The 13,638-nt window shown below is 59.1% G+C and overlaps 1 protein-coding gene across 3 annotated transcripts; it reads right to left on the bottom strand.

The window, feature by feature from the left end:
• Nucleotides 1–236: 236 nt before the first annotated feature.
• On the bottom strand, nt 237–12,426 carry MMP25 (matrix metallopeptidase 25). 3 transcript variants are annotated; one of them, XM_043914100.1, is made up of 11 exons: nt 12,261–12,426; nt 11,149–11,340; nt 10,605–10,737; nt 9,032–9,167; nt 8,632–8,924; nt 3,835–4,011; nt 3,665–3,749; nt 3,417–3,499; nt 2,888–3,040; nt 2,527–2,784; nt 237–2,364 (listed from the first exon to the last, which is right to left on the bottom strand). In XM_043914100.1, the coding sequence occupies exons 2-11, from the start codon at nt 11,236–11,238 to the stop codon at nt 2,096–2,098; spliced, it is 1,677 nt and encodes a 558-aa protein (XP_043770035.1). In that variant the 5' UTR covers nt 11,239–11,340; nt 12,261–12,426; the 3' UTR covers nt 237–2,095. The 3 variants fall into 3 exon arrangements, with proteins under 3 accessions (XP_043770035.1, XP_043770036.1, XP_043770034.1); XM_043914101.1 differs by lacking the exon at nt 12,261–12,426 and adding an exon at nt 12,109–12,165; XM_043914099.1 differs by lacking the exon at nt 12,261–12,426 and adding an exon at nt 11,634–11,947.
• Nucleotides 12,427–13,638: the final 1,212 nt, after the last annotated feature.

Below are 13,638 nucleotides of genomic sequence, written 5' to 3'. Positions count from 1 at the left end.
CCCACTCCAATATTCTTGCCTGGGAAACCCCATGGACAGGGGAGCCTGGAGGGCTCTAGTCTATGGGGCCACGGAGACAGCATTGAGCGTGCACGCACACACACAAGGGTAGTAAATGTTTTCTGGCTCCATGCCCTTACCACATGTAACATTTGCAATTTTTTGTCCCCACTCTGTGGGTTGTCTTTTTACTTTTCTGGTGCTGCCCTTTGAAATACAGAAGTTTTAAGTCTCTATATTTTAATAATTTGTATCATTTATTTTCCATTCTTTAAATAACACAATTCAATGCAATGTGACATTTTTATGAAGCAGGCTTCATGAAGTCTGAGAGGCTGGAGAAGTGTCCATTGTTGCAGTGAAAGGAACCTGAAATGTCACATGGGACAACCCTCTCTGGGCCCCTCCAACCAACTTTTGGTTGCTCCTCCAATTCATTCTCAACCACTCTGTCCCCCATCAATGCTGGATTCCAGCCTCTTCTGTAAAACAGTGATCCGGGTCTGTCACATTCCTGCCACCAAACTTCACCTTGGGGCTCCATCACTGCTCCGAGGAAATGAAGGCTTTTCTCTCCTGTTATTTTTATTGTCCTTCTTCAGGGCTGACAAGCTTTGCGAATTCAGGTTTCCTCCTCCTCATACTTAGAAAGGGTCCTGACAGAGGCCCAGAGGGCTTCTGGTGCCTTTGAATTCCCAGGTCCCTGGCTGGTTGAAGACACCTGGCTGTCATCCTCCTGGACTGGTCGTGACCACGCTGGGCTCCATGCCCCTGGATCAGCTGTGGGCCGCACTGTGGGCCCGCTGAAGCTGGGTGACAACCCAAGAAATGTGACTGAGTGACTCCAGCCATGGGGGTGAACCTCTTTCACCCAGGCCATGCCCTGGGCTCTGTAAACAGGGAGAGGTTGGCCCCTGGGTGGAGAACATGATGGGGGACACACAAGTCAGAAGACAGAGACCAGAGATGGGAGCTGCTGGCCCTGGTCCCTTGCAGATCGGGGCCACCCCCCAGCCCACCCCCATATCAACCACCCAGTTTGTTCAAAGAGATTCCTGGCCCCAGACCCAGAGTGAGGATTCACAGTGAAGACATGGAATCTGCATTTTTAAAGTTCCCTAGGTCATTCTCTCTTTTTCTTGGACCACATGGAACAGCTTGAAGGATTTTAGTTCTGGGACCAGAATTTTAACTCAGGCCATGACAGTGAGAGCCCTAGATTCTAACCACTGGACCACCAGGGAACTCCCTTCCTGGGTCATCCTGTGTGGAATATTCCAGAAGCAGAGTTGCAGAGGCACTCATTTAGATCCTGAATTCAGTGGGGAGGAGCGTCATTGAGGTGGCCCAGGTTCCACCCACTTGTCACCCAGGAGCATTGAGGAGGCAGTGACCCCAGACTGAGAGGGGACCAGTCCACTGTCTTCCCACCAGCATCAAGCTGATGGGAGCCAAGGGGTTCTGGGGGGGGGGCAGAGGCTCAGGTGTTTTAGGAGCAGGAGGGTGTCCTACTGAATGTGGGCAGTTCTGGTACCAGCGTGGTGACCAGAACCAAGGATGGGCCACAGGGTCCATCCCAGGAGCCTCACCCACGTGTGAACCACTGATGTCACCCCAGACTTGGGACACATGCTCAGGGGTGGTACCAGAGCTGGGTTTGGGACCCCATCAATGTGCTTTGATTGGGACATTGTGGAGGGAGGACAGGATGAGAAACATCAGAGCAGAGGCTGGAGAGCTGGCTCAGCAAGGGGCTGTCCTGTAAAGAACCAAGCACTTGGGACAGCTGCTGTTGGCAGGCCGGGCCAGGGCTGCAGGAATTCAGCCGCCTAAGCTCCGGGAAAGGCCAGGTGTTCCGGGAAAAGGAGAGTCCTGCGGGGTCATGGCCGGGGCAGGGGAGGAAGGCCCAGTTGGCTGCACACAGGGGCGTTCAGTGCCAGGGTCCGCCCTGTGTTTCCAGCCTCCTGGACTTAGCTCCACTGGCATCCCCAGCTGCATCCTGGCTGAGCCCTGCCCCTGGGACAGACTTCCCACAGCCACAACCCGCAGGGGCCCCGTGGGCGATCCGGTCCCTTCCAGGCAGCCGCAGGTCCCCTCAGGGGGAGGCCAGACCCCCCACCAGCAGGGACAGAAGAGGCAGGAGGAGCACCGAAGGCCGCCCTGCAGCCTGACTGATCTCGCACTGACAGTCGCAGTCTCCGGGTTTAAGGGTCGCTCTGGGGGGTCTGAGGACCGGAGGGCGCACACTGGGGGCGGGGCAGTCCAGGAACTTGGGACCCATGGGTTGGGGGGAGTCTGGCTCGGCTTTGATGCTGCCCTTGGGGAAGCGCCAGTAGTGGACGCCCTTGAAGAAGTAGGTGTCACCTGCGGGGAGGGAGATGTTTGAGGGGCTGGTCCACGCCTGCCCACCCCCCAAACCCCTCTCTCCGCACCGCTTCTCCCCCCACCCCGGGCTCTGCAGGCCCCACCACCCCACGACCCCTGGCCCCCCATCACTCGGCCCCCCGGGTGCGCGAGCTCTCCCACCCGTGTTGCTGACGGTGACATCGTCGGGGGCCGGCGGCGCGCCCTCCCAGAGGCTCAGGTCGCGCGGGTAGCCGGGGTCCGGGCGCGCCGCCGCCTCGTCGTACCGCCAGTACTGCCTCCCCCGGATCAGGTAGGTCTTCCCGTTGAGCGGCCAGGAGAACACGGCGTCCACCTCCTCTCCTGGGGGCAGCCCCAGCTCGGTGAGCGGCCGCGCGGCGCCCTCTAGCAGCCGGTCCTGGAACGACCAGAACTGCGGGCCTGCGGGCGGAACCGGGCGGGGGGACGGGGGGCGGGTGAGCGGCGCTGCGCATGCCCGGCGCTAGCCGCCGCCCCCCACCCCCCAAACCCGGACCCCACTGACCGCTAAAGAGGAGGATCCGGCCGTCCGGGTGCCGGGCGTAGGCGGCCTGAATGACCTTCACCTGGGCCGGCAGCCCCTCCCAGAAGCGGTGGAGCCGGGCGGGCCGGGGCGACACCAGCTGTCCCGAGGGCTGGAGGCGCCAGAACCAGGGGCCTAGGTTGGGGGTCGAGTGGGGGCAGGAAGAATGGGTGGGCGTATGGGCCTGAGATGAGATGGCAGGAGGTCACCCTTTCTGTACACCCCTCCACTACCCCGCACCCCACTCGCCCGCCGGGGTGTGGCTTGGACACAGTCGGGGGTTTCCCCTCCCACCGCTGGGGGCGGGGCGGGGCGGGCGCGGGGGTCGGGGGCGCGCAGGTCCATCAAAAATCAAGGCTGCAGTGGCTCTCGGGTGACCGGCTGGGCCAGAGTTGCCCATTTTTGGCACTGAAAGTCCGGCATCCCTGCGACCCTCGGGGCCCCGGCGGCGGGTCACTCTAAGTGGGTGTGAAGCCAGCTGTATGGGGTCGGGGAGATGGAAGTCACTTACCTTTGAAAAAGAAAGTTTCGCCTCGGATGTTGGCGATTGCGTCAAAATTGCCATCACATCGATCAGGGAGGGGTTGGGGGGGGCTGGGAAGGAAAAGAGAGGTGAGTGGGGAGGAGGGGCGGGGTTCCGCTCCTTTTATTTAATCTTGACCACATCCTACAAGGCAGGGACTCTCACCTGCCCATCTCGAAAGGAGGACCCTGAGGTTAGGGAGCGCATCCAAGGCCTCCTACCTGGAGAGGACTCACCTGTCCGGGGGCAGGGCAGGGGGCGGGGGAGGAGGAGCCAGGGGCTTCCGTGTGGGCTTATCATATGGGGTTTGGGGTGCTCTCCCTGTGGAGAGAGGGTTACAGGGCTGGGTCCCCTGACGCTACTTGCAGAGGCCACCAGGGGGCGAGCACCCCGCCGCCCCCGGTACCGTAGAGCTGCTGCAGGCCGTCGCGGTCGTCCTGGGACAGGCGGTACTCGGCGGGGTTGCCCACTGGGCCCTGGTAAAAGGGCCTCATGATGGAGTCGGGCGCTGAGGAGTGGCCCAGGCCCAGGGCGTGGCCGAACTCATGAACAGCCACCGCAAACAGGTCCGTCCCCTCGCCATCTGGGGAGGAAGGGAGAATGCGCTGGAGCCGGGCCCCACCCCCACCCCTAGCGCCCCCAGGAAGCCCGGGAGACAGGGGCCTTCTGGTGCACACAAGCAGCCAGGAGACCCTCCGAGGTGGCCGTGGCCTCCTCTGTCCAGACCCCCACCCCGAGTCATCTTTTCCCTCCTCTATGGGTGCACTTATTTGGTGGATAGTCTCCTGTAGCCTGGTTTGGTAGTGCTGCACACGGCGGGGGACGGGCTGAAAAGACCGCAGAGCCGACTTGGGAAAGAGCAGGGGGACACGGCAGGGACAGCGGGAGGAGCAGCTGCATAAGGATGGAGCCGCTGCCCCAGGAAGGCAGCGTGCAGAGATGCTGTGGGGAGACCTCTCCGCTGGACCCCATGCTCCCAGTGCAGGGGGTCTAGGTCAGGGAACTAGATCCCGCGGGCTGCAACTGAGAGTCTGCACGCAGCAAGATCCTGGTGGCGCAGTCAAATGCATAAATGAATATTCTTAAAAAAAAAAAAAAAAAGGAAACATTCTAGGGGAAGCAGGATCCTCCGGGTGTGTGCTTCTCTTGAGGGAGCCCAGCTCTGGGGACGCTCCCTTCTCACAGCTCCAGAGGCCCCGCCCCTCTGCACCCACAGGGAAGGAAGGTCAGACTCCATGGCCTCTCTCCCCCTCCCTCTATCCCCACCGGGCTAGTGCCCAGGACCCCCAGTCCTCTATTTCCGCTCATCTCTCCCTCCCACAGCCTCCACCCCCCACCCCCACCTCCCTGGGGTCCTCGCCTCCCTTCCCCACCCCTGCAGCCTGCATCTCTGGGAACTCGGAACTCGAAGCTCTAGCAGGCACTCTCCAACCACAGCCCGCTGGCCCTGGCGCCCAACCTCTCTGACCACAGAAGGTTTTTCCCTGGGGACCCAGCCCAGGCGCCGGGACCAAGCTGTCTCCACGCTCCCAGCTGCTGGCTGAACCCCAGCTCCTCATTGATTCTTGAGCCAGTGAGAGGCTAAGAAGGGACAGAGACAGCAAGAGAGACAACCGGCGCCCCCCCCCCACCACCACCCCCAGGTTGATCTACCGTCAGGGAAATCTCTAACTAGAGTGAGCAGTGATGAAACTGCAATTATTGGAAGTAACCTGGTGAACTGAAAAGCAAATTTCTCTCCACCCCTCAAGGCCACTAAGTGAGAATCTAAGGACAAGATGAGTGAGTCATAAGCAGAGCAGCAAAGGCTTGTCCTCAGTTACTTCTACCTCCTATCCTCATTTTACAGGTGAGGAAACTGAGGCACAGAGAGGTCAAGTTCAGTGAGGAAGCAGGAACCCTGGCTGGGCTGTCCCACTTCTCAGCAGTGGTTTCAGATGTCTTAGTCAAACTCATAAGTACTGATGAATTCCCATGTTGATTGTGGCTTTTCTCAATATGAGAGAGCTTTTTCTAAGAAATTGGATGGAGGACATTTGGTGTCTTTATCAGGTAGATCTTTTTCATATTTTACCACCCGCTCCCCCCCCAAGTGTCCTTGCCTCTCCTCTGCCCACACCCCTTCCTTGCACCCTTGTCACGCTATTCAGCTAGGGAAATTACACAACCGTGCAGATCCAGCCGCAGAGACTCCCGGTGCTCATCTCTGGGGGTCCTCTGCACCTCCCCTCACCCTCACCCATGGCCTCAGCAGGCAGCTCCTTTGCTCCCCCCATTCAGCCTCAAATCCAGACTCAAAGCCCCTCCAGGTGCCACCCAGTCCCAGCCAGCAACTCTTAGATGACAAATTTCCTGTTTCATCAAAACAGGCCGCTTGTGTCATCGGTAAGCTTCTGTGCATGGGGCACAGAGCTTCATCCCCACCCCCACCCCCCCAGCTCATCTCCTGCCTCTTGCTCTGCCCTGGGAGAGATCCTTGCCTCACTCACCTCCTCCAGGACAAGGATAAAGCCCCACCCATCCATTCATCTCTGCCTTCATGCAGGCATGCGTCCATCTGTCCCTCCATCCATCCGTGTGTTCGTTTATCGGTTCATTGATCCATCCGTTAATCTGCGATCCATGCGCTCATCCCCCACCTCTTTCTTTCTATTGGCTCATCCACTGTCCCTGAGTCTTCAAGACTCCCTCTTCCTAGGACATCCCCTGGACCTGTCTTCCCACCATCCACAGCCCGCTGCCCCCCCCCCACCCCCCCCCCCGAACGCTCTCTGGTCAGCAGTCTGAACTCAGCCTTCTGTTGCTCAGCTCCTCTCACGCCTCTGTGGTCTGGATTCTCCCTCCACCCACCAAGCCATGGGCACTAAGGTCACTTTGTCCCCACATGGCGAGATCCAACCATAAGTAACTTACTGGATGACTTGAGGCCCTGCTCACTGCTGCCCACTTCCTCCTTCGCTTGTCTTCGCTAATCACCTTTCAAACTAGTTTTTCTCCATCTGCTTTCATCCCTCCCCCGCCCACTGCCTGCAGCCCTCCCCTTAATTGTGAGACTTCCCCACCTCTGAACTTGGTCTTCTCATTCTACCTTCTCCTGGAACCTGACCCCCCAGGTATCACCAACTCTCAAATGTGCTGGGAGACCCAGCTCATAGTGGCCGACCGTGAACAGTGTACTGAGAGCTGTAGGTGAATTTCTCGTTTCATCTGCAAGCCCATGGGACCAGTACATACTATTATCCCCATTCCTCAGGTGAGGAGACGGAGCACACAGAGGCCAAGTAGCTGGCACACACAGCAGCAGGCGGAGGAACCCTGAATTGAGCTCAGCTTCAACCCCAAGTTCTTAAACGCTGTTACACAGCCTCCCCACGGTGGATCTGTGTCTGCTATCCCCACCTCACCTAAGTTCCTCTGCAGAGCCTGAGGACCCATCCCCAGCAAATGGCTCTCCCTCCTGGCCCAGCCACCCCCAGCAGTTCCAGGGATGGGGAGTGGAAGAGTTAGGCCCCCTGCCGCCAGGCAGAACCAACCCTGGAGTGCCATTTACTCTACAGAGTTCCCTGCGGGGTCAGGCTCTTCTCCAGCTGAGACCACATCCTAGCTTAGCTTCTCACCCCTCCCTCCCCCCACGTCTCTCCTGCTTCCCTTTCCCCTGAGAATGTGCCCCCCAAAACTGCTTGCACAAGAATTTTCCTCTTGCGCTCCAGTTCTGGGAAACCTGACTTAAGTTGGAGAAATCCAAATTCTAGCACAAGATACTAGACCATCAACGCGCCACCTGCACCGACTCGGCACTGCAGACACAGGCCCAGACCTGAACTCACCTGCCCTCCCCAGCCTGCTCCTCCTCCCCACCCTCTTCTCACCTGCATCGATGGGACACCATCCTCGAGGGGCTTTGAGCCAGAAACCTGGCTGGTATCCGGCCATCCTCACCCACTTTGCTGCCGAATCTAATCAGATCCCAGTCTCTGTCCATCCTGATGGACTCCCCTCTGAGCTGCCCACTGCCCTCCGCCCCCACCCCCATCGCCCCCACCGTCTCTTACCTGGACCCCCAGCTACCTCCCTGCCTCCCTGTCCCCATCTTGCCCCCCATGGCAGCCAGTGGTGTCTCTAAAATGCAAAACCTTCCATGGATCCCACTGCCTTTAGAATCCGATTGTCCAGACCCCTCCATGTGCCCTCCCAGGCCCCTCTCATCACATGAGACTGGCCCTCCATCCTCTGCGGTCTGCTCCCAACAGCACATGTGTGCCTTCCAGCCCCGAATATCCCAGGCTGTTCCTCACCCCTGTACCCCCACCTCTGACTCCCCTGGCCTCAGCGAGCTCACTGGCTTGTGCCTTATGTGTCCCCTCCCACCCCCACCCTGGTACTCCAGGAGAGTGGGACCCTGGGCACTAGTTGGCATGCATTGTCTACATATGTGAAACAAGCAAAGTCACTGCTTCCAGGAAGTCCCCATCCCTTCAGCCAGCCTTCGTGTGAGCACCCCCAGGCTTAAGAACTTCCTCTGTTGTGATTCTGCGTAATTGTGACACCCTGTGTAGCAATTGCCAGTTACTCTTCTGACTCAGCTACTGGCAGACCTGTGTTCTTGCCCCTTTGAGTCCTCAGCCCCAACTTGGACTTCCCCTCTGTGATGGGTGATTTTCTGTGTCAACTTGGCCAGACTAGGGTATCCCAATGCCTGATCAAGTACCAGTCAAGATGTTGTCGTGGAGGTTATTTTATCGGCATGAATAACATCTATAAGCCATGGTAAGTAGAGCAGATTATCCTCCATAGTATGGGCGGGGCCCATCTAATCAGTTGAAGGCATTAAAAACCAAAACTGAGGTTTCCTGAAGAAGAAAAAATTCTGCCCAAAGACTGCAACAAGGAAAGCCTGCCTGGGTTTCCAGCTGGCTTGCTCTGCAAATACTGGACTCAAAACTGCACCATCAAGTCTCCTGAATTTCCAACTTGCAGGCCTGCCCTACAGATTTTGGAGGTCACCAGCGTCTGCAATTCTGTGAGCCAGTTCCTTAAAGTAAATCACTTTCTCCACACACACGTGCACACACCCATCCTACTGGTTCTGTTTTTCTGGAGAAGCCCAACTGATACAGCCTCCATCAGTAAATGTAATGTAAACTTCACTCTTAAGGACAGGCAGATCTGGACAGGGGACCTCTCAGAAGAGGGGAGATGGTACCTTTTGACCCAAAAGTCCAGGTCTCCTCATCATCGAAGTGCGTGTCCCCAGAGATAGGGTGCTCCCCCGGGAAGAAGGCGTGGGCCAGGGTGCCCCCCTGCCCATCGAAGGGGTAGCTGTCCTGGTGATAGGCCCGGGCAAAGTCGATGAGGATGTCAGGCTCCGTGGGCCCCTGCAAACCCACCTCCTGGAACCTGAGGTCTGACTCGGTGCCCCAAGTGGTCAGGGCGTGGTGCATGAGGGTCCGCACCGTCTCCTGGCTCAGTGCGGAGCCCTGGGGGAAGGAGTTGACCCTGGAAAGAGGAGGGCCGAGTGAGGAGCTCTGCAGAGAGAGGGCAGACACATGAAGCTGGGGCCCAGAGGGCAGCCCCAGGGTGGTCGAGAGGGTGCCAGGACTGACCTCCACGTCAGTGTCCGCTTCTTCCACACGCTGCCGCTCAGAGCGTACCGGCGCCGCCGCCTCACCAGCCCCGCCGCCCCCAGCACATCAGGCAGGGAGCAGCGGGGTTTATGCATCATGGCCACCGTCTCCAGGTCTGCGGGAGAGGTTGAAGCAGACGTGGGATCAGCAGCAGGCGTGAGCTAACGTTCTCCATGGGCAAACTGAGTCTCCGAGAGCTCCAAACACTTGCTCACAAAGGCCCCACGGCTTGGACTGGGAGCCAGGCTGTCTGACTCTGAACGCCAGCTTGTACCAAACTATGGCACTGCCCTCTGGGTACTATCACCCTCCGCACCTGGCCCTGGATGGACTCAAGAGTCTCAGGCCAGGATCTGGGCAGCCAGCTTCCCTGAGTCCTGGCAGCTGGATTCTAGAGAAAGAACCCTGGGGGTGCCGGGAGAACGCCTCGCTTGAAGGTTGGAAGCCCCTGGGAGGCTACTCACACCTCACAGGCTAGCTCCCGAGTTCCCATCACATCCAGGTCAAGTTCAAAGTCCCCGGGCCAGCCTGGTCTCTAGTCTCAGGTGGCAAGCCCCTCCCAGGTCAGGTCACCCAGAATCCCCCTGCCCAGCTCAGCTCCATTCCCAGCAGTCCCCTCGGCTCCAAGTGAAGGTCCAACCTTATCTCGTGGTTTGAGGTGACAAGGAGCAACGGAGCACATCCTGGGGCCAGAAGGTTCCTACCTCCCTCGCATCTGGACTGGACCCCTCTGCTTCCCTCTTCCTCTCATTTAACCCAACGGACAAGCCTCTCAGCTCTGCCTCCGAAATACACATTCTGGATTCACCGCTTCTCATCGCATCCTTGCCTGCACAGTGGTCTCTGTGCTCCCCACTCTCCATTCACCACCAGTAAGCAGAGGAAACTCAAAACTGTAAATCAGGTCTCCTTGCCTCCCTCCTTCAAACCCTCTCAGCGATTCTTATCACTTTTGAAGTCAAACCAAAATACCTTTCCTGGCCCCTAATCAGGCTGTTGTTTAGCTCTGCAGTCCACCTTTCATCACAGGCATGCAAGCCTGTGTCTGCCACAGGGCCTTTGCACCAGCCTTCGAGATCACCTCCTCCATCTCCCCAGGGTTGATTCCCCCTCTTTGTGTCCTAGGAATTCTTCATGTCACATGAGCTCCTCCCGGCTCACGTGACCTTATTTAGAGGGGACTGCCCTGCCCGGACCAGCCCCTGAGGATCATAGCATTTTATTCTCTTCGGAATACTCATCACTGTTCTTGCTCTGTGCCTCTCCCCCTCTAGAACATTAGCTCCCTGGGAGCGGGGACCTCCTCCACCTTGTTCACCACTATTCCAGTGGAGCCTGGAATGACCTCACATGTCAGTTCATGGGGAAGAGATTCCTGATAAATATTTACTGAAACAGGAATGTCTTAGCACCTCCCGGGTTGGGACCTGAAGTCAGCATGTTCACAGCCCCTGGTGATTCAGCTACATGCAGATGTTTAGCCCCTGCAGTTGGTGGGGTGGGCTGGGTGCCGGGCCAAGACAGGGCTGGGGAGGGGGTGGGGGCCACATACCCAGGACACCTGTCTCCTGCAGGCCAGCAAACCTCTGCATGACCTTGATCGCATCCCGCAGCTTTGCAGGGCTCTGCAGCTGGGCCTGGGCAGGGTGAGGGGGTGGCAGGTAGCCATAGCGGGTCAGCCAGTCCTAGACCAGAGGTGGAAACAGGGGAAGGAGAAAGGCTTGTGGAGGGACTCTCCCATCCAACCACCATCCTGGAAGCCTCACCTCTCACCAGGTATGGCCAGCCCCAGGTCCCCAGTCCCGGAGAACCGTCTGCTCCCCACCTCAAGGTCCAGGCCCTCCAGCCCCGGGTTTGCTAGTGTTCATTTGTTACCAAGGGTCCCCACCTTCCCACCCCAACCCTTTTTCAGATTTCCAAATTCCGGCCCTCAACCTCCTGACGAATCCAAGGATTCGGGTTCCCAGTCTTCATCCTCGGTCACTCTTTGGACATTTGGAAAGCGTCCGCCGCCCTCTCTGAACCCAGAAGTCGAGGCCCCTGTTCTCCTCTCCCAGCTCTGTTGCAAATCGGAGCCGGCGGACCCCTGCACTCACCACGCCCAGGCTCACGTCCTGCGCCGAGGGCTCCTGGGCGCGCGCGGGCGGCTGCAGCAGCGGGAGCAGCAAGGCCAGGAGCCGGAGCATGGCGCTCTCCTCCCCGGCGGCCGGCGGGGCTCCCGGGGACCTGCCCGGCGCCGCCCCGGAGATCTGGGGAGGAGGTCGGGGGCCCGGAAGGGCTCAGGGGACCTGGCAACGGGTACAAGGAGCGGGCAAGGGGGTGAAAGGGTGGCGCGCGGGGATCCGGGACCTTGGGAGGTACGATGCGGGGGGCACGGGGGCGTCCAGCCGAGGGCCGGGAGGGTTGAGAGGGCGCGGGAAGGGGGGAGGCGCGGGCTCCGGGTCTGCGGCGCGGCCTCCCGGGGGTGCGCACCGGTCCGGTCCGCGCCGACGGCCTGTCGTCGGGACAGGAGCGGCTAGCCTGGCGGGGCGGGGCTGGGCGGGGCAGGCGAAGACTGCGAGGCGGGGAGCCGGGGCCCAACCTTCCCTTGTCGATGATGGCTAAAGACCCTGCCGGATCCAGGGCCTCCCGGAGCGCTTCAGAGAGCCCGGCCGCAAGTTTCTCTTCCCAGATCCCTGCTCCAATGGGACTCCTCGGAGGGCCGCTCGCTTCTGCTTTCTCAGATCCGCGCCGCCGGGCCCGGGGGAGGGGCGGCTCCGGGCCCTCCCCTCCCCCCACCGCTCTTCCCGGAGACCCCAGGGCGCGCGGCCCGCTCTTCGGCTGGGGGATTTCCGGGCGGCCGGCGGCTAGGCTGCTTCCCGCTCCGCAGGATCGCAGCACGCCCCCCGCCCATCCCTGCCAGCCCCGCACCCCCCCCCCACCCCGCGCCGCCCCGATGTGCGCGCCTGGGGCTGCCGGTGGTCCCCGAATTAATTCCCCTAACCACGTGGGCTGCGAGGGTCTCTGCCTCCCACGCCGAGCTTCTAGCATCTCTAGATCCCAGACCCGGGGGCTACCTTGGGGCAGGTACTAGGCTTTTAAAATCCAGTAACAGCCTCGCAAGTCTTCCCAGGTGGCTTAGTGGTAACGAATACGCCTGCCAATGCAGGAGACCCAGGTTTGATCCCTGGGTCGGGAGGAACCTCCGGAAAAGGAAATGGCAACTCACTCCACTATTCTTGCCTGGGAAATGCCTTGGACAGAGGAGCCTGGCGGGCTACAGTCCACAGGGTCGCAAAGACTCGGACACCACTTAGCGACTAAACAACATCCTCGCAGGAGCTGGAGCGCTTGTGGCAGGTCGGTCCGAGCGCAGCGCGGAGGAGAGGGCGAATGGGAAGGGACCCAGGAGGCAGAGCCGCCGCTCACGCCCGCGGGGAGCCGGGTGCTGGGAGGCCGAGCAGCTGGAAAAAGATGAGGAGGAAGGGGGAGTGGACTTCCTGTCGGGGGACGGCCTGCAGAGCTGGGCCGCGATGGGACCCCCGTGTGGCGTTTTAAACAAAATAAATAGTGAGCAGGATTAGCAAGCTAGAGATGCAAACTAAAACATCAAGATCCTGTGCTGAGCCGCTGGGGCTGCCAGAACAAACCACCGCAGACCAGGTGGCCCAAACAACAGCAGTTTATTTCCTCACTTCTGGAGGCAAGGTTGTTTTTCTCAAGGCTTCTCACCTTGCAGGTGGCTGTGTCCTCACTTGGACCTTCCTCTGCCCAGGCAGCCCTGGTGTCTGTGTCCATATCCCCTCTTCTCATAGACACCAGTCACACTGGACGAGGGCCCACCCTAACAGCCTCATTTTACCTTATCGCCTCTTTAAAGTCCTGTCTCCAAATGCAGACACGTTTTGAGGGGCTGGGGGTTAGGACTTCAACCTATGAATTTAGGAACACAGCTCAGTCCATATCGGATCCCCGTGTGCAATGAAAACGTCCCCTCCTCCTCCTCCTGGGTCTCTCTTTTGCTCTCGCTCACGGCCACACTCACAACATTTCTGACACCAAATGTGTGGGGTTTCTTCCCACATCAGGCAATTCTGTGTGACACCAGCCAGGGTGTCTTTCAATTCTGACGATAACTAGAGTTATCTAAGATCCCACAGGTTAAGAGTTCAGGCCCACAAGACTGCTCCCTGCTTCAGATGCAGGCAGGAGGTCTGCAGGTCACCCCAGGTCAGCCAAGTTGGCTACAAGTCAGAGGTTCCCATGCCTTCCCCCACCTCGGATTCAGTTGTTAGACCAGCTCACAGAACTCAGGGAAACACTGGGATTTTCCTGGTGGTCCAATGGCTAAGACTGTGCTCCCAGTGCAAGGGGCCCAGGGTTCGATCCCTGGTCAAGGAACTAGATCCTGAATGCCACAACTAAAGATCCCACGGGCTGCAACCAGTGCAGCCAAATAAACCCCCCCCAAAGAACAATATGTAACTTGAAAGACACTGTCGTGTCACAGAATTCCACACAGTCAGCAATCACCCCCATCCATAGCCAGGGTGCGGTTGCAGGCTTCCATCTGATCTTGTCAGGTTCCAAAAGCAAGAGTAGTCTTG

The sequence above is a fragment of the Cervus elaphus genome, chromosome 10 (genome assembly GCF_910594005.1).
Source record: "Cervus elaphus chromosome 10, mCerEla1.1, whole genome shotgun sequence".
NCBI lineage: Eukaryota > Metazoa > Chordata > Mammalia > Artiodactyla > Cervidae > Cervus > Cervus elaphus.
The sequence above is the reverse complement of the archived record's forward strand: the minus strand, read 5'-3'. Positions and strand labels throughout refer to the sequence as shown.